Source organism: Mesocricetus auratus, unplaced genomic scaffold (assembly GCF_017639785.1).
Source record: "Mesocricetus auratus isolate SY011 unplaced genomic scaffold, BCM_Maur_2.0 Super-Scaffold_100025, whole genome shotgun sequence".
NCBI lineage: Eukaryota > Metazoa > Chordata > Mammalia > Rodentia > Cricetidae > Mesocricetus > Mesocricetus auratus.
The window spans coordinates 26,268,559-26,291,120 of record NW_024429206.1 but is presented as its reverse complement, the minus strand read 5'-3'; the positions used below and the strand labels follow the sequence as shown (position 1 = coordinate 26,291,120).

The 22,562-nt window shown below is 45.3% G+C and overlaps 1 protein-coding gene across 11 annotated transcripts in view; it reads left to right on the top strand.

The window, feature by feature from the left end:
* Window positions 1–22,562, top strand: part of Cux1 (cut like homeobox 1) — a 327,582-nt gene that overhangs the window by 186,884 nt on the left and 118,136 nt on the right. For all 11 annotated transcript variants that reach the window (XM_005080392.4, XM_005080393.4, XM_040731284.1 and 8 more), the window contains 2 exons: window positions 14,034–14,171; window positions 17,277–17,400. In XM_005080392.4, coding sequence (XP_005080449.1) covers window positions 14,034–14,171; window positions 17,277–17,400 — 262 coding nt within the window. The remainder of the gene's footprint in view (window positions 1–14,033; window positions 14,172–17,276; window positions 17,401–22,562) is intronic.

Below are 22,562 nucleotides of genomic sequence, written 5' to 3'. Positions count from 1 at the left end.
TCTTGCTGCATCTGGGCTCCTAGTATCCTCATTAGGTGGCGCACACCTGTCTGTAACTCCAGCTCCAGGAATCAGATGCCTCTTTCTGGCTACCATAGGTAGGCATGCACAAACTAATCAAAAGAATTCTAAAGAGACCCTGCAGCAAATCACCATGACCAAAAAGCAAGGTGGGGAGGAAAGGGTTTATTGGTTGAAACTTCTACATCTCTATTATTACCAGAGGAAGTCAGGACAGGAGCTCAAACAGGGCTGGAACCTGGAGTCAGGAGCTGATCCAGAGGCCAAGGAGAGTACTGCTCTGGCTTGCTCTCATGACCTGCTTTCTTATAAAACTAGGACTACCAGCCCAGGGATGGCCCCATGCACAATGGGCTGGGTCCTCCCCCATTGATCACTAATTGAGAAAATGCCTTACAGCTGGATCTCATGGAGGCATTTTTCTCAATTGGGGCTCCTTCTCTCTGATGATGCTAGTTTGTGTCAAATTGACATAAAACCAGCCAGCGCAGACCCTGTCGCCAAAAAGCAAAAACAATCAACTATCAAACAAAATCCCAGCATGTTAAATATACTGACTAGACCTTTATTGCAAAATAACCCTGAGCCATTATTAGTCATTATCCCAGCAGTTACAATAATATGCCCTAGTATTTCCTCAATGGCTGAGAGGTTTTTGTTTTGTTTTCATTTTTCTTTTAAGATCTACCTGCCTCTACCTACCTGAGGTTAAAAGCATGAGCCACCGGGTGCAGCTTGAGTCCGGTTCTGGCTCTGTCACTGAGACGCTCCTGGCACTCATGACCACCCAGCCTTAGTCGCTTCAGTGCTGGGTTAGGTGTCTGCTGCCAGCAGGCAGCTCCTGCAGAAGTCAGAGCCTTGGGCTTCCTACAAGAAGGCACTTTACTCAGAGTCACACCCGTGGGGCCAGTTTAATTTTTAGTTATCCGCTCATTGTTTTGTAAAGTTTTTATTAGGTGTACATGCTTCCATACAAATACCATATCACATGTATGGAAATTAGAACCTATAGAAGCTGATTTTTCTCTTCCCACTATGTGAGTCTTGGGAGTCAACCTCTGGTCCTCAGACTTGTCAGCAAATACACTTACCTGCTGAACTGTCATGCTTGTCCCCATTCGTTATTTTTTTAAAACCGGGTTTAATGTAGCCCAGGATAGCCTAGCACCTGCCATGCAGGCAGCACTGGCCTTACATGTCTGATGTGCCAGCCTTAGCGAGTGCTGAGGCTCTTGAGTGGGCCTCGCCTTGCCTGGCGAAGTCTTTTTAAAATTCACTGCACTTCTCCTTGAGACTTATATCCGTTCTCCTAACACTTCACTTCGTGAGTGCAAGGGTCACAGCCATTCACCAGCGTTGTGACCTGAGAGGATCCCTGGTGGGGCTTCCCTCTGCTTCAGCCTCCCTACTCTTGAGGCAGGCTGTCGTCTCTCTGTATTTGGGTCCATGTCTGTGGGCAAGGGCACAGTCTAAGACATGCTACTCAAGACACTTCACCTCTGCCAGCTCCTCCTGCTGCCCGCCACGTAGAAGCCTGGACTCACAGGGACTCTTCCCTTCCTTCCCCTCCCCCAGCACTGCACTCACTTTGGTTAGTAGAGAAAATACTTCGTGACTACAGTTTGAGTAAAACAAATGTCTCTGCTTTTAAAGGGTGGCCCTCTCCCATAACTGGGATATTATGGAATGACCTCCTTTTGAAGGCTCTGCATAGCAGGAATTTTCCTGATGGCATGCATAATCTGCCAGTCATTAACCTTGAGTGGGTGACTTACTTCAGATTTTCAGATTTTCATTCTGTGAGAATGTATTTGTTTGCATGGGTGGGTGGGGGCGACCTACATAAATCAGCAGAGTAGTCACTTGCAGTCTAACTTTCTTAGTCGCTGTACTGGCTAGTTTTATGTCAACCTGACACAAGCTAGAGTCATTAGAGGAGGGGGTTCCAACTGGGAGAAAGTCCCCTTAAAATTGAGCTGTAGGCAAGCCTGTGGGGCATTTCCTTAATTAGTGATTGATGGGGGGCAGATCCAGCCCATTGTGGGTGGGGCTACTCCTGGGCTGGTGGTCCTGGGTCCTCTAAGAATGCAGACTGAGAAAGCATGGAGAACAAATCAGTAAGCAGCACCCTCCATGGCCTCTGCATCAGCTCCTGCCTCCAAGTTCATACTCTGTTTGAGTTCTTGTCCTGACTTCCTTAATTGATTAACAGTGGCATGGACATATAAGCTATTAAACCCTTTCTCCCTGAGTTGCTTTGGTCATGGTGTTTCATCTCAGTGATAGTCACCCTGACTAAGTAAGACAGCTGCACTTACCAGTGCGTCATAGAAGAGCAGTTACCTGCCTACTTACAAAGTTCTCATAAAGCTAAAACATGATTGGATATCTGTTCTGGAATGTTCTTGATGCAGTAGTTTTGGGGAGATGTGTGTGCAAGAATATGTGTTGAAATGAAGTCTGAAAGTGTAGTGAGTCCCCACACTCACTACATAGCCCAGGCTGTCCTGAAACTCTGAATCCTGTCCAAGCCTCCCAAGTACTAGGTTTTGGGATAGTGGCACACGCCTTTCATCCCAACACTTGGGAGGCAAAGACAGGCAGATCTCTGTGAGTTCAAAGCTAGCCCGGTCTACAGAGCAAATCCCAGAACAGCCAGGGCTACAGAGAGAAACCATGTCTCCAAAAACAAACAAGCAAATCCTTAGACTTGTACTGGAGAGATGGCATAGTTGGTAAAGTGCTGGCCACTCAAACAGGAGGACCTGAATTTGGGTCTCCAACACCCACTCAAAAATCCAGGTGTGGTGCTGTGGGCGTATAATTCTTCTACTTTTTGAACAAACAGGCAAGTGAGCTCTAGGTTCAGTGAGACCTTGTCTCAAGAAACAACACAGAGAACAAAGGAGTAAAGTGTCTGATATCAGCCTCCAGTGTCCTCACATACACATACACACATGACTACTACACGCTTACACTACATAGGCACAAAAAAGTCCTTAGACATGAGACAAAGACACTTAGTTGGTGAAACTACCACCACTTGTTTATTGCTGCTGCTGCTACAGAACTTGGCCTTAGCCACAAAGCTCCCTGGGAAAATCTCTTTGCAAGCTGCCCATTTTCTCCTGGCTTCTAGGAGTTCCATGCAAGCATCATATTTTACTCCTGACTCAGTGGCAGTGTACTTCCTACCCATGAGGCCCTTTAAACTCAAAGACAGTGTCTGGGAGCATTTAAGGTTGAAGCCTTAGGAAGCACATTACCAGCACTACAAACTGTCCATCGCCTTGTGAGACAGGGCTCCAGCCCACACTGTAAGAACTGCCTCAGCTCCCCTGATTGCCCTAGGAAACTGGCCTGCAGTCTTGGAAAGCACATGTGTGGTGGCTACTGTTCTGGTTGCTGTACAAAAGCAACTTAAGGGAGAAAGGGTCTGTTTTGGGCTCACAGTTTTAGGAGAGACATGTGGCAAGAGTGTGAGGCAGCTGGTCCCGTTACATCCACAATCAGGAAGCAGAGAGAGATGGATGCTGGTCCTCAGTTAAATCTTTCTAGAAATACCTTCATAGTCAAATCCAGAGGTGTATTTTCATGGTGATTCTAAGTCCAGTTAAACTGACAGTGACGATTAACCATCACAATATGGCATAGGTTTTCTGGAGCCATGAATGAGATCTTCCTAGAAAGAGCTCATTTGTGGGTTACTCTATTACAGGTGTACACCACCATGACCTATTTATGTGCTGCTAGGCTGGGGATCGAATCCAGAATGCAAAGCATGTTAGGCAAACGCTATAAGCTTGAGGTCTCCTTTTTAATGGTCCTCCACAAGGGTGAAATGGCCATTTAGGTGAGGACATGCCACAGATAAAATTAAAAGCGTTCTTTCCATTCCTCCTTTTTTCCTGTTGGCCATATGATTCCTAGGGAAAGCTGGCAGGGTCTGATGTGTCAGTTAGAACTGCCTCTTGGTTTTCACACCATCATGTCACTGGTGTGCTAGCCTTCAAGGCTGGAAAAACATGGCTGCCTCTAGTCTGATTCCAGAGGGCTAGTCTAGTTCAAGTGTCCCAGGTCTCCTGATGTTAGCAAATTAAGCCAGTGCCTCTTGACCCTTGCAGAGTGACTTTAGTGGCATAGTGCCTATAAGATCCCCCTCAAAGGTGTCCTGTCTGTCCTCTGAGGGCATTTCCATTCATGTTACTAAGAAACAACAGCAGGTACCAAACCAAGACAAAAAGGGAAAAGGAACTTCTGAGGAACAGTGCAGCTTAGGTTACAGGCAGACACTCAGCTGCCTGGAACTCCTTGGCCTGGAGCTGGTCCTAAAGTTACGCTTCACACTGGAGGAATTGGAAACTGGACAGGGGACAGCTTTTCTCCACCCTCCATGACTAGGAAGGACACCAGACAAACTTCGCACATCTTTTACCTCAGTGCCTTGTTGCATGCTCTTTACAGTGGTCAGCCAACTACAAACTCTTGGTTTTGTTTTGAGATAGTCTCACGGGGTCCATGCTGACCTCTGCATCACTGTGTACCAAGAATAGCCCACTCCTCTGCCTTCCACATTCTGAGTTCAAGGATTGCACCTGCGGGTGCATCATATCCTGCTTATGTGTGATTGGGCTTGGAATTCAAGACTTCGTGCGTGCTAAGCAAGGGCTCTCCCACAGAGCCCTATCCCCAACACCTAGCCATAAACACTTTCAAGAAGTAAAAGTTACAAAGTGGATGACTGTGTCTGTGCCAGCAACTTCGGCATGCTGTTCTTTTTCTTGGTCCTGCCTACCCCAAGCCCTTGGCTGTACTGGTGCGTTGAAAACCCCTGAGCTGACCCAGGGAATCCTGGGTGTGCTTGCGTACAGGGGTGCATGGCCTCATCCCACCAGTCCCTTCCCCAGCCCAGCCATGACTGGGGTGGTCCTGGCATGCTGGGTATCTAGACAGCTTTTCATCAGTTGCTCATCAGCATGCTAATTGTCATATAACTAATTATGCCCTGAATTCCAGTTGATTTTCTTAATGAGACAGCTGGGTTAATTATGTAATCGTATGATTACATTAGCCCAGAGTGTCCTGGCAAAAAGTAGAGTCTGTCTCTGTGTGATGTCATCGCTGGGATGGCGCTCACAAGGAACACATTCATCCTGGAACTGGTAGCAGGGACAGCCCTGTGTTACCTACAGAGCTATCTGTGCAAACGTGGGCCCAGGGTTTAAGATGGGGCTTCTAAGCCCTCACAGTATGGAATGGATCTGTTTGCCACAAACCCAACTGCCATCCCAAAGTCTTCCCTGGCATAAACAGTCCCAGCTAGATCTGAAGCTGGCTTGTCATCCTGGTAGCATCAATGAAGCCCATCAGTGTGCCCTCAGTAATTCTGGGACCTCTGTTTGACACTATTTCACCTTATAAGGGCATGCCAGCTTCTTGGGTAGTGGTTAGAGACTCCCAACAAAATGTTTATATCAAAGTCCTGTGCAAGTGGCTTGACCAGAGTGGATAAATGGCCGCAGGCTGGCCCCAACGATGTGCCTCCTTCCTCACAGAAGCAGACTTCCTGAGAGGTGGCCACCCCTGTTGAGTCACCACTCTACCTGGTCACAGCAGTGTCGTGATTGTTCCTCTGCATGGGCTTCCTTCTCAGCATAAACACACTGTCCTGGGTGACTTGTGAAACTTGGCACTGGCCTTCTTGGCGGTTGTTGCCTGGATTCTTCTCTGTCCTCACACCTAACAAGTGTACATCCGGAAGCTGGCCCGCCTTTGAGCCCCTCGTACCCTGCTCACCCTGCCTACTGCATCCCTCAGTCCAGAGCACTGGCCAGAGATTGTATCTCAGAGACTCGTGTTATGGCTAAGGATGGTCTTGAATTTCTCATCTTCCTGCCTCTGCCTCCTGAGTACAGGTCTGTGGCTCTGGGCCTGGTTTGTGTGAAGCTAGGGATCAAACCCAGAACCTTATGTATGCTAGGCAGGTACTCTACCAACTGAGATATAGCCATTTATCTCAAGAGTAAAAATTTGAGATTCATATCCCCAAGATGTTCTTATTTTATGTGTATAGTATGCAAGGACAATTTTAGTAGTGTATTTTTAAAAAGTCTACATCACATTCTAAAAGTAGAATAAAAAGCTGCAGCCAGGTATGGTAGATATCTACAGTTCCCGGCTCTTTGGAAGCCAAGTGCAGGAGATTACAAGTTCAAAGATAACCTGGGCTACAAAGTGAGTTCAAGTACATGCAGGGCAACTTAATGAGACCCTATGTCAAAATGAGAAGTAAACAGCAACTGAGGCTGTAGCTCAGTGGTAGAGAGCTCGCCTAGCATGCATTCAGTCCCCAGGGCCGCATGCAGTGGTAGTGAAGAGTAAAAAAGAATTAAAAATTTTATGAAAAGCATTAAAAATTACACACACACACACTGTTTACTAGTAGTGTTAGGCATTGAATTCTGAGCCTTGCATGTTCAAAGCAAGCATTTTAGGACTGAGCTGTACCCATGTCCACTGAAGTTCCATTTGGCATGTTTGCATAGATGTGGGTACATGTGTGTGTGCATGTAGAGACCAGAGATCAACCTTAGGTGTTGTTCCTCAGGAGCTGCGGGTCTTGGGTTTTTTGTTGCTTGCTTGTGTGTGTGTGTGTGTTTGTTTGTTTGTTTGTTTGTTTGTTTGAGACAGTCTGTCACTGGGAGCTGGTGCTTGCCAGTTAGGCTGAGCTGGCTGACTAGCAAGCTCCAAAGATCCTCCTGTCTCTGGGCTTACAAGTATCCAGCTCTTTACATGTGTTCTGGTGCTCAAATTCAGATCCTCATGCTTACAAGGCAACCCAGTGCCTCCTTAGCCCTCATCCATGTTGCTGCTGCTGGTGTCCCATGGAACACATGTGCAATAATTCACCTCTTGATGGGCACTTGAGTTGCTTCCAATCTGTGATCTCTGTGAATAACCCATTGTCACCTGGACAGGTTGTTTTGTTTGAGGGCTTTTTTTTTTTCCCCCCTGAGACAGGGTTTCTCTATATTGTTTTGGAGCCTGTCCTGGAACTTGCTCGGTAGACCAGGCTTGGTCTCGAACTCACAGAGACCGCCTGCCTCTGCCTTCCGAGTGCTGGGATTAAAGGCGTGTGCCTCCAACACCCGGCAGCCGACTTGATTTTTGTTTTTAAAGGCAAATATTCTTGTTAGGTCACTGAACTTGATAACATCAATCTATTGCCCTCCTTCTGCCCTCCCTATCTTTCCTTTGCTTGTTTTTTTGAGATAGGATCTCTAGCTAAACTGAAATTCGACATCCTCCTGCCCACTCTCCCAAGTGCTGATATTTGCGCCTGCCTGTAGCTACCTTTTATAAAGTGAGGGAACTCCATCGTGAGTGAGTATTGAACCTTTATAAAGTGAGGGAACTCCATCGTGAGGGAGCATTGAACCTTTATAAAGTGAGGGAGCTCCATCGTGAGGGAGCATTGAACCTTTATAAAGTGAGGGAGCTCCATCGTGAGGGAGCATTGAACCTTTATAAAGTGAGGGAGCTCCATCGTGAGGGAGCATTGAACCTTGTCAGCTTTTTGTTTTTGTTTTTCTACTACTATATAACTTTTTTCTTATTCTCAAAACATGGTTTTGTTTTGTTTTTTAAAAAGTTGGTTTTCAAGTGTTAAATCAATCTTGTATTTCTAGGATAAACCTCACTTGGTCTGGGCCTGTATGTAGTTCAGTAGTATAGTACTTACCTAACATACACAAGGTCCTGGGGTTCAATCCCCAGTACTACCTAATGAGCAAATACATGCACACACACACACACACACACACACACACACCACACACACACACACACATACAGTCATATATACCTAACTGGCTGGATCAATCCATTAGATAAGAATTTTTGTCTTTGAATTTGTAAGGAATCCAGAATATAGTTTTTATATTATTGTCATTATTGACCACACTCAGGCTCTGAGCTCACTTCATGAGCTGGGAAGTGTTCCCTCTTCAAAACTGCCATTATTTCATCTTACATAGATCTGCCTATCTGTGCCTTCCAGACTGCTGGGATTGCAGGCATGCACCACCACACCTGGCTTTGGGAAACTTTTAAAGAATGATCCACTTCATCTAAATTACCAAATTTATTGGTTTGATGATAATTATAGTATGTCTATCATCTATTTTTTTAAAGAGTCTTACTATATATATACATACATACATACATATATATATATATATATATATATATATATATATATATATATATCTGGCTGGCTTAGAACTCAATATGTAGGCCAGGCTAACCTCAAACTCATTCACAGAGATCCACCTGCCTCTGCCTGTCAATGGCGTACTCTGCCATTTTTAGAATCTATAGGATGGGCCAGTGGTGGTGGTGCACGCCTCTAATCCCAGCAGGTCAGGAGGCACAGGCAGTCGGGTCTCTGTGCCTTAGAGGTCAGCCTGGTTTACATACTGATTTCCATTCCAGCCAGGACTGTATAGTGAGACCCTGTCTCAGAGAGAGAGAGAGAGAGACAGAGAGACAGAGAGCGAGCGAGCACATGTATATTAACATCCATTCTTTCATTTTCTGATCTTGAGGTTTGTAAATTCAACGGTTTTTTGTTTTTTGGTTTTTTTTTTTTTTTAGATCAGTCTGGCTAGAAGCTAATCAATTTCAATGATTTTTTTCCCTTAAGAACCTGCCTTTGTTTGCATTGATTTTTTTTTCCTTTTCACCTTTTTAGTTTTATTGCTCCCCCATCTCCTCTGCTCACTTCTGCTTACTTAGCGTTTGATTTGCTCCTTTTCTATGTTCTTAAGAGGAGGTCCAGGGCATGTTTCCCTCCCTTGTGGTCGGCCCGTGTGCCGGGTGGCATTTGTTCTTTTGGATTTATCAGGACCTGTTTGCTGTTCTGCCTGCTGTTGATGGGTGTTCCCTGTGCATATGAGAGGAGCACTTGCTACGCAGCTGTGAGGGACCACCAAGGTTGATGGGCTTGTGTTCTTCAGGCGTTTGCATCCATACTGACTTCTTACCTGGTTTCTTAGTGGAAGAGCATCTGTCTGCCTAGAATCCCCACTGGGAAGAGCTGGGAGCATGCCTCAGTGGTAGAGCCTTGTTCTCAAGCTCTGGGTTCCTTCCCCAGCACCACAGGGGGAAATCTTTTATATCTGTTTACGTTACTAATAAATGTGAATGAAGAATTCAAATCTGTGACCATTATTATGGATTATTTTTCTTTTTCTCCTGTCCTGACAGTTTTTCATGAGTGTATTTCGGGGTCTATACCTCCAGTCCCTTTGGCAAACCTTTGAGAGCCAGGTGTTATCATTCTCATTAACATTATCAGTTACTTTTGCTGGTTGGTTTTATTCATGCTGGCACTGTGCTCCTGACTCCCCATGTCTCGGTTAAGGTACCTACTCCAGTATCTCTGTCTCCTCTTACTAACAAAAGCCCCTCTTTGCCCATTCATATGACACCCATCTTCCACTCATCCGATCTGTAGTGTGGCCAGGTTTTTTGCTTTATTTTACTCTTGATTTCTGATGTACCTAGGCTACCTCTCTAGAGAGGATGGTTCCTGCTGACTTGGCTCGGTGTCCCTTGCAGTACCCAACCCTGGCCTTTCCCAGATCATGTAGCCACTTAGGAAACCCTTGTTAAATTAGTGTAGAAGAGACAGTATAATTGGAGTGGCTGCTGGCTCAGGAAGTAGCATTCTTAATTAGCATTTTGCATACCTGTTGGCCTGGCCAGCTTCCCTTCCCATCCCTGTCCCTGGGGGAGATGCCAGCGCCTGACACATCACAGCATGCCCTCCCCCAGCTTCTGTAGGGATGACTAGAATTAATTAATGAGCTAATGTTACTGCGCTTAGCAAAATGTGCTGAATAAATCCAGGTGATAGGGTTGTTTGTTATGTAATTATGCTGTTTAAGTCCTGAGTTGCATAACGAACTGCACATTACCTCTGAGCGTGCTTCAGGAATTAACTTATCAGATGATCATAAAATGTTTTCTGAGTCTGTCATGGTGAGTGGATGGGGACAGTGGCAATGTTGGGTTGGAGGCTGGGCAGGGGCTTACAGAACTCAGCACGTTATTCTTCTGTGTATGGGTGTGTTCTGTCTCCTCCCTCAGACAATTCCGTAATTGAACTGCTGAAATCAGAGGCTCGTGACGTACAGCCTGAGACCTAACAATGCTTGTGTGGAGTGTAAAATGGCATTGGAAATCGTTAACGAGACAGAAAGCTATGATTTCCCCAGCTTAACATGCAGGTTGGGGTTTGGCCTGCTGAAGTCCATTGTTTTGGTCCCAGCTCAAACATGCTGGGACTATTATACCATCCTGTGGTAATTAGCCGTTCCTTTAATACACATAATAAAAATTAAGCCTAAGAGGGACTTTACCAATGGCTTTTACATATCCCGAAACAATATTCCAGAGCTGTAGACCTTTAGTCATGCAATGTACCATCGTAAAGTTGGGAGTTTAATGCACCAAACTGTTTGAACATTGAGTTCCTTTCCCATTCTGTAGCCAGTTTTGCTACTTTGACATTAACTTTAATACTGTTAAATTAAATATAGATGCCATAATGAATAATTACAAGAGTGCCAGAACTTCCATTTACAGCAGGGCATGCTGAGAATTTGTCTAAAGGCTTAGTTGGTTACTATTTGCTTCATAACATGTGTGTTCTCTTCATATGTTACTGGGTTCCTGCTGAATGGCAAGATGGAAGCTATTTTTTCATCAGAGACAGACTCACTGGGTCCTGGCCTTTAAATAGGAATGGCCTGGAGGAGCCTGGGGAGATGGCTCAGTCAGGAAAGTGCTTGGCAAGCATGAGCATCCAAGTTCCATCCCCAGTACCCATGTAAAAGGCTCCTGTGAGTTTGTAATTTCCAGAGCTGGGGATGTAGAAACAGTTCCTGGGAGTTGCTGGCCAGGTAGTTTAGCCTGGGGAGGGAGGGAGCGAGGGAGCGAGGGAGCGAGGGAGCGAGGGAGGGAGGGATGGAGGGAAAGGAAGGAAATTGAAGATCAAATTACCCCAAGCCAAATGAAAGGCACCATCTCAACAATGCAGAAAAAGATTGAGGAAGATCCTGTCATTAATACCTTGTCCACATGTACACGCACTTGTGCTTGAAGTGCAACCTTAGTTCTTGAAAAGTCAAATTGGTGCTAGCAGTTGTGCTAGAAAAGACAGTATCAGTGAACATTCATAGAGTTTTCTCCAAGTGCAGCACCTTCCCCTCTCCATCCCTAAGCTGGATCAAATTAAAATTGTCCTCAGTTTCCTTTATATAGACATAGCACTCATTTCTCTCAAGCCGTTTTTCCAGCCTGAAGGCATAGAGGCCAAAGTGGGATCCAGGTTTCCTCGGAAGATACTGCAATTAAAAAAAAAGTACCTGGGGTGCTTTGAGAATTCCATTTTTCTTGTTATTGCCACTCCTGCTTAGAAGAACTATGTCCCAAAATAGCTCTAGCGATCTAACATAACATAAATATTTTAATGCCGATTGAAATAGTAATGAAAAGCCATGAATGAGAAAGGGAGACAGGCAGGGACTGTATATATAGGCCACATAAGTGCCCAGTAGGCCTCACATTCTCATGATGTACAGTGTTGGTGTTAAGCCCCAGTGTTGGGCTCCCTTGGGGCTGCAGATTTCAGCTCCACACATCCTAGTGACGGGTGGAGTAAACTCTGTGAGCACATAGACATCGCAGAGAATTCCAGGCTCTGGTGAAGCCGCATTCACAGAGCCATGGTGGGCCAGCCCTTACTTCCAGGAACCAAGGGTGGTCTGAAAAATTAATGACTCTGGCATTGGAAAATTAAGTGAGCTCTTGAATATATACCCTCACGTATTTGCCATGTGTGGTGTTTAGCATTCCTTGAGAGGAGACTAAATCTCCACAGCCATTCCCAGGCTAGGCTGGCGCCCCTGCCAGAAATAGATTCAGTAATCTTTCTAAGCCCTGTGACTTGGTATTCTTCTACTCTCAGAATTCCAAAGGGTGTGTTCCCCTGAGGCCCAGCAGGTGGGTTGTAATTGCCTCCTAGACAGAAGGAAAATGACGATCAAGTTGACCCAGTGCATTTAGTGTCTGTCTGTCTTCTGCTGAGAATTCATGGGAAAGCCAGAGACCAACCCAGTCCTATAAACTGCATGTCTGCATTATCCAACTGTAGACTAAGATGTGACCCTGAGTGGATCTGATGGATGGCAGACACCATTCTTTTGGGGGAGGGGCAGTGTGTGTGTGAGTGTGAATGAAGCCAGAGGTCAACTTCAGGTGTTATTCCTCAGGAGCCCGTGTCCCTTGCTGGCCTGGAACTCAGAGTTCTTCAAGGTTAGCTGCAGTGAGCTAGAGAGACCCCTCTGTCTCCCCCACTATTGGGATTACTAGTGCCACACTTGGCTTTTTATGCGGGTGCTGGGGACTCAGCTTCAGCTATTTATGCTTGCACACCAAGCTCTTTACTGACTAAGCCATCTCCCCAGCCCCAGCCATCATGTTCTTGTGTCCACAGCATCTCACAGGACGTCTATTTATGCTTGCACACCAAGCTCTTTACTGACTAAGCCGTCTCCCCAGCCCCAGACATCATGTTCTTTTGTCCACAGCATCTCACAGGACGTCTCACAGGACTGGTCCAGATATTCTTCTGCTCTCTGTATTCTAATGGGGTATTTGATGGCTTCCTAGCTGGCTGGCCATAGGCCTGTGCGGGGGTAATGCTGGGTCACCCCCAGTTGTGCTTTTATAGGGATCTCCAATCTCTGTTTTGTTTTGTTTTGTTTTACGAGACAGGGTTTCTCTGTATTGTTTTGGAGGCTGTCGGACCAGCCCAGCCTCGAACTCACAGAGTTCCGCCTGCCTCTGCCTCCCGAGTGCTGGGACTAAAGGTGTACACCACCACCGTCCTGCCCTTTGACTGTTCTTAACACCCATCATCAGTAAAGGAGGATGGCAGTTTAAGAAAAGAAAGAAAGAAAAAAGACCACGTCATGCTGTAGATGTCACTCAGAGGATAGAGCACACACACATTTCAACAGACAAAGTACTGATGCATAAGTGCTGGACCAGACACCCAGCAGCACGTGATCTGAGTGTGGTATCATAAGTGTGGTATCATGTGCCTCTAATCCTAGCACTGGAGAAATGGAATTGGGCAGATCAGAACTTCAAGGCCAGTGTGGTACATATGAGCCTCTACCTCAAAAAGTAAAACGAAATAAAATAAAGGACCATGTCATTACAGAGCCCAAGGGTGCTTTCCTCTCTCCAAGAGTTTTCATGTGTAGAATAGTGATCATCACCTGGAGTCAGCAGGCTTAGGTCAGCTTTCCCTGGGCCAATCAGATAAACTCAGGCCAGCCCTTCCTCTGTACTGAACTTCAATGCGACTTCTGTACTGTGCCACTGTGAGACTCTTGCAAGAAAATATCCTGCCCATACAAGTGCTCTACGGCCTTTGCTTCTCCCTTCACTCTGGATCCACGAACTTCCTAGACATGTTTACATGGACACATCTTTCCATGCACTAGTATCCTCCAGGGAGGGATGCAGATAAGATAGGCTTCCCTGCAACACCTCTGCTCTCTCTCTATCTGACCAATGGATGAAAATCCTTATAGAACCACACCCACCGGAGTTGGCAAATCCAGTGAGTCCTGTTGTCACCACATTTTCACATGTTGAGGATCTTGGGCTCAGTTCCTTCTTTATCAAACTACTCACCTAGCCAGTGGCCAAAGGAGATGACTTCTGAATGCTGGCCTAGAATTGCCAGTAAGGAGATGGTGTGGCTCAGAGGTACAACCCTCCTTAGACACTCCCAGTAAGGAGATGGGGGTGTGTCAGCAGAAGAGGATCGCCTAGAGTCCACCATCGAGGGGCGAGAGCATGGCTTGGTGGTGGAGTGTTTCCTGGATGAGGGTCTGGGGTAGTATGCTGACCTGTGTTCTCTCATTGTGTAGATCCTGCGCCAGCCCTGGACCTCGGGCAACAGCTGGAAATCAAAGTGCAGCGTCTACACGACATTGAAACAGAGAACCAGAAACTTAGGGAAACACTAGAAGAATACAACAAGGAGTTTGCTGAAGTGAAAAATCAAGGTCAGTGGCAAATGCCTGCCTGGCTTTGCTTTCTGCCCCCCCCCCTCTTAATTGCCTTCTTCATTCTGTTGGGACTGGCTGTAATTGTTACCCTCCTCATGAAGCCAGGGTGGGGCAAGCAGCCGAGTCTCTTAAACAAAGATAATGACACTGCCTGACTGTGCCACAGCTAAACTTTTCCTCCCGCAATAACTACATAGGATTTTTATTGCTCTTGGTCTGGACCGGATCAGGATTCTTTGAAAATTCCTCCTGTATCATCTTGTGATAGGATCTGTCTTTTCAAAGACTGATGTGTCGCCTCTGGGCGACACCTGTCAGACAGACAGCCCCTGATCAAAGGGTCATACACAGTAAGTCATTTAGTAATTGCTACCGATCCATTAAGGCTTCAGACAAGACTCAACCCTTGCAAGCTGCAGGCTTACACACCATTCCTCCCATGTCGACCTCATCTATTCATTATAGATCTCATGGGAAAAAACAAAAAAACAGGCTCTTGGCAGAGCTACCTTGCATCACAGGGCAGGGGAGGCAAAGGTTTTTCCTAATGGGAACAAACATAAAGGAATTTGTCCTATACCTAAAAGCCAGGTTGTTCAAAATCCTAGAACCTTGTCCTAGCCTGGTGTAAGCTGCAAATCCAGCTACTTCAGAGGCCAAAGTAGGAGGATCCAAAGTTCAAGGCCTGCCTAGATTACAGGCTGAGTTCAAGGTTACTCTAAGCAATTTAGTGAGAATTTACGTCAAATAAAAAGCAAAAGGAGAGCTGAGGACATGTAGCTCAGTTGGAAATCTCCCAGTGAGGACTGGGCTGGGGTTCAGTGGTTGTTTGCCTGGCCTTGCATCGTCAAGGCCCCAGGGTTATCTCTTCATTAATTATTCCCAGCACTCGAGAGGCAGAGGCAGGCGGATCTCTGGTCTACAGCCTCCAAAACAATACAGAGAAACCCTGTCTCGAAAATCCAAAAAGATAGATAGATAGATAGATAGATAGATAGATAGATAGATAGATAGATAGATAGATGAAAAGCAAACAATACTAAAAGCCCAGTGCCTCCTGGCTTCCTTGTATTGAAAAAAAGATTCAACAGTCACAGGTTTATAAAGCAACTCCAAGTTTCTTGTGTGTCTATGTGTCATCATGGTTTTGTTTTAGACTTAGGTGAGACTTAGGTGGAAGGGAGGGGCATCAGCCTGGCTGGCTCTTCTGCCTGCCCTGCTATTTAGTGGGCTTTTAAGAAACTAATCAAAAGCTAAATAACTAGAATTGTGAAGAGCATCCTTTTTGCCTTAGAAAATGTTTGAGACAGACTTAAGTGGGCACTGTCTGTGGGAAGATCCAGAAAGAAGCTGGAATGACGTAAGAAGACCTCTAAGACAGACAGGCCTGGAGTGTGAGGCAGCAGGCCCCTGACTCTTCTCAGGGGCCCAGGATCGTACACTGACTAGAGCTTGGATCTATGGTGGGATGCAGAAAATTTGGGATCAGATCCCAGTTGAGTTTGATTCTACTGAGAATATGATGGCCTTTGGGATCACAGGGAATATCATTGTCCTGCTTGGAAGAGAGTTGTTAGATTCATGAAGCTGGAATCCTTCAAGACTTTTCTCTCCCCCAGCAAACCTCTGCAGCAGTTGCCAATAGGATTTGTTTATTTCAAAATGCCCAATGCCTGGGTGACAGATAAATATGTGCACATCCAGTTTGTCACACCGATTTGTACTTAGAGAAAATCTCCTAGTTCTTTTTACCAATAGCTCCAGTGGCATGCCCTTTCTGCTACCTCTGAGACGGGTTTTACCTAGCTCAGATTAACTTCAAAGTTATCATGTAGCTTAGACTGGCCTCAAACTCAGTGTATTGTCCAGTCTGATATTAGACTCACTGTAAATAGCCTTGGCTAACCTCAGATTCATTCTGTAACTCAGGCTACCTTCAGACTCACCATATAACCTATGCTGGCATCAAACTCACTGTGTATTTGAGTCTGTCCTCAAACTTACCATGAAGATCGGAATAGCCTTCAACTAATAATTCTCTTCCCACAAATGCTAGCGTCACAGGCACATGCCACAACTCCAGTCCTAACTTGTTTTCAGTGAGTGTCCATAGGAACACACAAAGTACGCATTGCCTCGCAGATGGAAAGTAAGGGCTATGCAAAGTAAGGGCTTCAAGCCAGTATCTGCTTCTTCACTCATTACCTCCACTACCTGGACCAGCTGCTGGGAATACAAAGAAACTCAAGCATGCCTTGTAGGCTCCACTGCTTGTGGCTGGTATCACAATGCTCAGAGTCCCACAAGGATGACTTTTAAAATGGAAAGGTCTGCTTGGATGTCCTCAACTCAAACACCTGAAGTGACTACCATCAGTTTCGTGGGTGGGAAGACTCTTGTAAGAGCTGCCTTGGCCCTGCTGACACACTCCTGGCCCTGCAGGTGACCCCTCCTCAGGCATCCTTTGCCACCGGGCACTTCTAGGCCCTTCCAAACACCTGAGTGTCCTCTTCCCACATCCCACAGCATCAGCTCAGTGAATGGTGCCCTCATCCACCAAAGCAGGTGGCCAGGGCAGAGTGTGCACCAACACCTAACCTCTGTGGTAGTTTTCCCTTCCCCTGCTCAGTAAGTGACACTCAGCCACAGTGCCTGGCCTTTTCCATCCCACAATAGCAAATCTGCCTTGGTGGCTGTGTCTGACTCCTTCCAAAATGTTTTCACCCTTTCCATGTGGTGAAGTCTCTAAACCCACACCCAAACTTTATTAGTCTCCCCTCTGTAGAGGACCAACTTAAGATGCATCAGTAAGACAATATTATGTTTTACCATCGATTTCCCCCCTTTCTAAGTGTGCTGGAGGGACCACCACAATCCTTCCTGGCAGAGCCTATTGATCCTCCCCAACTTGAATACTACAAGTTCAATTTCACATTGAGGGAGTAAAAGGTCCCCACAGGGACTCATAACGATTGATTTTGTGTCAGTGTGGACAAGCTCGAGTTTAAAATACAGCAATCCGGGCAGGTTACAGAAGCCTGGTTCACCCAGCTATGAGGAACCACTTCCCTTACTGTTGGGTTTTGGTCTTTCATTCTACAGAGGTTACGATAAAAGCACTTAAGGAGAAAATCCGAGAATACGAGCAGACTCTGAAGAGCCAGGCTGAGACAATTGCTCTGGAGAAGGAACAGAAGTTGCAAAATGATTTTGCGGAGAAGGAGAGGTGAGTGCAGCCTCACACCTCCCATCGCCCCATGACACCCATAAACACCTCACCTCCAACCCTGGTGTCACATGACACTTGAAAAATGCACGCGTGAAGCCAGATTGTTGACAGAAGTCCCAAAGCTCCTAGGCAGTCTGGCTGGAAGGGCTCAGATGTAGCTCATGGTAGAGCACCTGCTTGTAATCCCTGTGAGTGAGGTCTTAAGTTCCGCCCTCAACACCACCGGACAGTTTTGTTGAAAAATGACAGTGATCCTTGCTTCTTCATTATAAAATCCCTTGAGCACAATGTGTCACTTTTCTCCTGGTGGCAATGGTGACAGGCAGCCGGAACACAAGTGTTTCAACCCTGCAGAGTGAGAAAAAGGCTTGTGTAAGTTGATAAATGACAGCTGTACTTGAGCTGAGGCAACAGAGGACAGGTTCCCCCAACAGGTGTCCTCTGCCAAAAAAGCCTCAAACTCTATCTACCTTCATTGAATTTGACATTTATGTGTCACATACAAAACATTTTTTGTTTTCTTTTCTTCTGCTTCTTTCTATTGCCACAGTACCTCATAAAGCAAGGAATTGAGATCCCTAATCCAAAAAGCTGAAATACTCTTGACATGTAAAACTGTAAATACTGAAAAAGTTAAGCCTGCCCAGTGCTGAGGTCCCTCAGAATCCATGTTTAGCATGTGCAAGGTTGTGGTTTTCATCCCAGCACCAAAAGGAACAAAATGGTAGGCTTTTTAGAGCACTCCAGGCTCGACACTTTCACCCAGTGCCATCTATATGGATATTCCAGAATTCAAAAATCTCTAAAAGTCTGTCACAGTTGGGGCCCAGGCATTTCGGATGAGGGCCCTCAGCCAGGACCTGTACAGTGCACCAATGCTGTACCTGACTAATGGCAGTCACAGCTTTCTAATGGCTTACTTTATCCCAGACTTTCTCCATAAATGAGTAGCTTTCTGCTAATGGAACAATTTAATGAAAATCAGATTTCTTGTAAAAGCTATGAGGACGCCTGAGCTTGTTTGTTCCAACTGTGTTAGTCAGATTTTAGAAACTCTTTAGTTAAATTAGGATGTTAAATCTTAGCACTAGCATGGGGAAATGCACTAACTAGATTATAGTCTCAAGTAAGTGGCTGGGTTTGCTCACAAGGGGCATGGTGTGTGGTGTGTGTATGTGTGGTGTGTGCATGCATGCATGTCTGTGTGTGTATGTGTGGTGTGTCAGGTGTGGTGTCTTCCTCTATCACTCTCACTGAACCTGGAGCTTTCCCGTTCCGCTGGACCATTGTTTGGTCAGGTTCTCAAGCTTGTTTGGAAACAGTTAACCCTCTTAACCATCTCTCTCTCCAGCCTCAGCATGGTATTTTATTTACAGTGACCACTGACTTCATGGTCAGTTTCACCAGAGTTCTATGGGGTGGCTTCAGAAAGATCCCAGGATCCAGGTGTGGTGGCGCACACTTAGATTCCAGTACTCATGAGTCTCTGGTAGGAGAACCATGAGTTCCTTTAATATTTGTTTGTGTTTTGTGATGAAGTCTTACTGTGTAGCCCTGGCTAGCAGAGAGCTCAGTATGTAGACCAGAATGGCTTCAAACTCACAGGGATTTGCCTGCCTGCAAATGCTAGAGTTAAAGACATGTACACCCCACCTGGCAGATCATGAGGCTACATAGCAAGACCTCATGTACAAAAGAAAAGCAAAGCAAAAGTGAAAGCTGCCAGGTATCAAAGCTAAGCTGAAGCGGTGCCCCTGACGGAGCCCGTGCTAAGCTGCGTGGTGTCCCAGTTCCATCTCCAACACCAACACCTGAAAGAACAAACTCACTCTAGTTATTTCTCTGCTTCTGTGATAAAATACTATGACCAAAAGCAACTCGAGGAAGAAGGAGTTCCTTTTGTCTTTTAGGTCACAATTCATCATTGTGTGGACTCAGGGCAAGAACATGGAGCAGAAACAATACAGAAATACTGCTTTCTTACACATCCCGGAAGTACCTGCCCACGGATGGTGCTGCCTGTAGTAGACTAGGCCCTCTCGCATTAATTAATAATTAAGACACTCCCCACCCCTGACATGCCTACCCGCCAATCTGATCTAGTCAATTTCTCAATCAAGATTTTCCTCTCAGATGACTCTAGGCTGTGTCAAGTTGACAATTAAATCTAACCAGGACACCTCCCGTTTCTCACAAAAGCTTCAGGGATACCGTGACGCCAACTTCATTGGCTCCATTTATAGAGAAGGAAAGGCTAGGTGTGGCAGTACATGCTTTTAATCTCAGAACCTGGGACACAGGCATCCAGATCTCAGACCTCTGTGAGTCAGGGGCCAGCATGGTCTTTGTGGCCAGTTCCGGACCAGTGATGGCTACATAGTTAGACAGTGATTCAAACAAAAACAAATGAAAATAAACAAGTATAAGGAAAATAGGGTCAAGCATGGTGGCACATGCCTTTAATCTCAGCTTTCAGGAGACAGAGGTAGGCAGATTTATGTGAATTTGAGGCCAGTCTGGTCTACATAATGGATTACAGGCCAGCCAGGGCTACATGGTGAGGTCCTGTCCAAACAAAAAACAAAAAAAGGAAAATGAGCATATAAGATGGCTCAGTGGGTGTAAATGTACTTGCTGCACAAGCCTGGTGATCTGAGTTTGATCAGTGGAACCCACATGAAAATGGAAAAAGAGAACCAAATAAAGAAGGAAATGACCAGTAGGATGGTGCACACTAATCCCAGCAGTGTGGAGGTGGAAATAGGAGACTGACCCACATTTAGAGGCCAACCTGGGCTACAGCATGAGTTCCAAGTATGGTTGAGCTACAGTGAAATTATTTCTCAAAAAGAAACATACAAAGAAAGCATGCTGCATTGCTGATTGTGCAGAAAAATACAGCAGTCTAAACCCCAGACTTCCCACCATGAAAACTGGAAACAGGGATATGGGCCATCTCTAAACACAATTCTTCCTATTCATGGAAATTATAATTCAGTAAAATTCATAACAACATGAACAAACAATACAGCAAGGTAAGATTGAAAACCACAAGATTTAAAGTTCCATATATTCACTGGCAGAATGTTCCAGATTCCATCTCCAGCACCACTTACTCAAGTATGTTGACACTAGTTTTACTCCCAACACTTGGGAGGTAATAATCAGGAATTCAAGGTTATCCTCAGTTCCATAATGAGTTTGGGGCCAGCCTGGGCTACATGAGACCCATCCCCCCCCCATAAAGAAAGAAAGTAAAAGGCTATGTGTAGTGTGATTAACAACATACACCCCCTTCAGCCTTATACATTATGAAAGTGTGGAGACAAACTGATTGGGAATCCAGTACTATTAGTTTGAATTCAAATTATATTAAAAGAGAATAATGTTTAGGGAAAGAAATAAAAATAAAGCTTTGCTTTTGTTACCATTCTGGTCTTTTTAAGAGTAGCAAGAGCTCTTGGCCCCAGCGGTGAGTCTTCTGTATGTGCACAGAGCTCTTACAGATTAATGAAAAGAAATGACCAGTTCTGTTTGTCATACATGATGGTACATGCCAATAATCCCGTCACTCGGGAGTGTAGGCAGGAAGATGGGGGTTCATGACCAGCCTTGGCTACATGAGACTCAATCTTAATAAACAAACAAACAAACAAAAACTAGTAACAAAACCTTCTGAAAGTAGGCAGAGTCCAATATTTGAGCATGCAAAGAGACAGCAATAAATAATTGAGTTTGATTTTATCCAGTGTTGGCAGGCTTTACAAAAACACATTGGCAGGAGTTTAAATTAAAGGACTTTTAATTGGGAAGGTCCTCAATATCTATCTAAAAAGAAAAACAATTACATATAGCCTGTGAAATTACTCTGTTAGAATTTCATCCAACAGATTCACTCTCCAAATTATCCAAAAATCATAGTTAACAAAATGTTTAACAGGAAGAAACTAAGCTGCCTTAGGTGTCTGTGGCTTTTTGGTTCAGACTGGTCCTGTGAAGGAGGGGTAGCAATGTATGCCGGAGCAGAGCACTTCCAGCGTGGTGGAGGAGGGAAAGGCAAGCGCCAAAGCATGCATGCAGAAGCCAAGAAAGGGTGACGGCAGGGCTTCCTGTCCCAGTGCCCAATATACAGACACTGGGGTGGGAGAGCTACGGTTGGAGGCCAGCCTGGGCTAAAGGGAGCCCCCATCTCAGCTCTTCTCTCCCCAAAGGGGGATTTATAGTACGCCATAGGTTGTTATAGTTTAACTTAATCCATACATTCTATTACGTGTTACTTTACTTTGTACTGTTACACATTACTGTATGTTACATGTTACCCTGCAACACAATTCTTGTCAGTCCGTTGTGTACCTTGTATGTCACATAGTAGTTAGTATGCCCTGTAGTTACTTATGTCCACTGTGTGCATTGGAAAAGGTGTAAAGGAGCCCTGATGAGTGGAAAAATTAAAAAGGACTGTACTTCCTATCCTCTTGCAATTTTTTTAAAACAGTTTGGGGTGCCTCCTTTAATCCCAGCATTCAGGAGGCAGAGGAAGGTTGATCTTTGCAATTTAGAGGTTAGTCTACAGAGTAAGTTCCAGGACAACCAGGGCTATTTAGAAAGACTCTGTCTCAAAGTACAAAACAAAAGAAAAACAAACAGAAAGCAAAACAAAAACCAAAGCTTTGAGTCCTGGAGAGGTGGCTCAGTTGGTAAAATGCTTATTAAAAAGCTTGTTCACATCTCCAGTGCCCGTGTAAAAACGCCACGTGCTGCTACACAACTGTAATTCCGCAACTGAGGAGTGAAAGCAGGCGCATCGCTTGCTAAGGAATTCTGCCCAGCCAATCTAACCAAATCAGAGAGCTCAGGGTCCAGTGAAGAGACAGTTGAAGGAGATACAGACATTGGCCTCTAGCTTCCAGTCCAATGCATGTTTGTTGCATGCACACACATACATACACATACATGATCATTACAATTTTTAAAATGAGATTTTCTTAAGATTTGTTTTTAATTATGTGTATGTGTATGAATGTGTGGCTGTGTGGGTATTCAGTGTGTGCATATTTCCTGCAGATGCCAGAAGAGGGCATTTGTACATGCAGTTGCTAGCCATCTGATGTGGATACAGGAAAATGAAGTCTGGTCCTCTGCAATTTTATCATTTATAA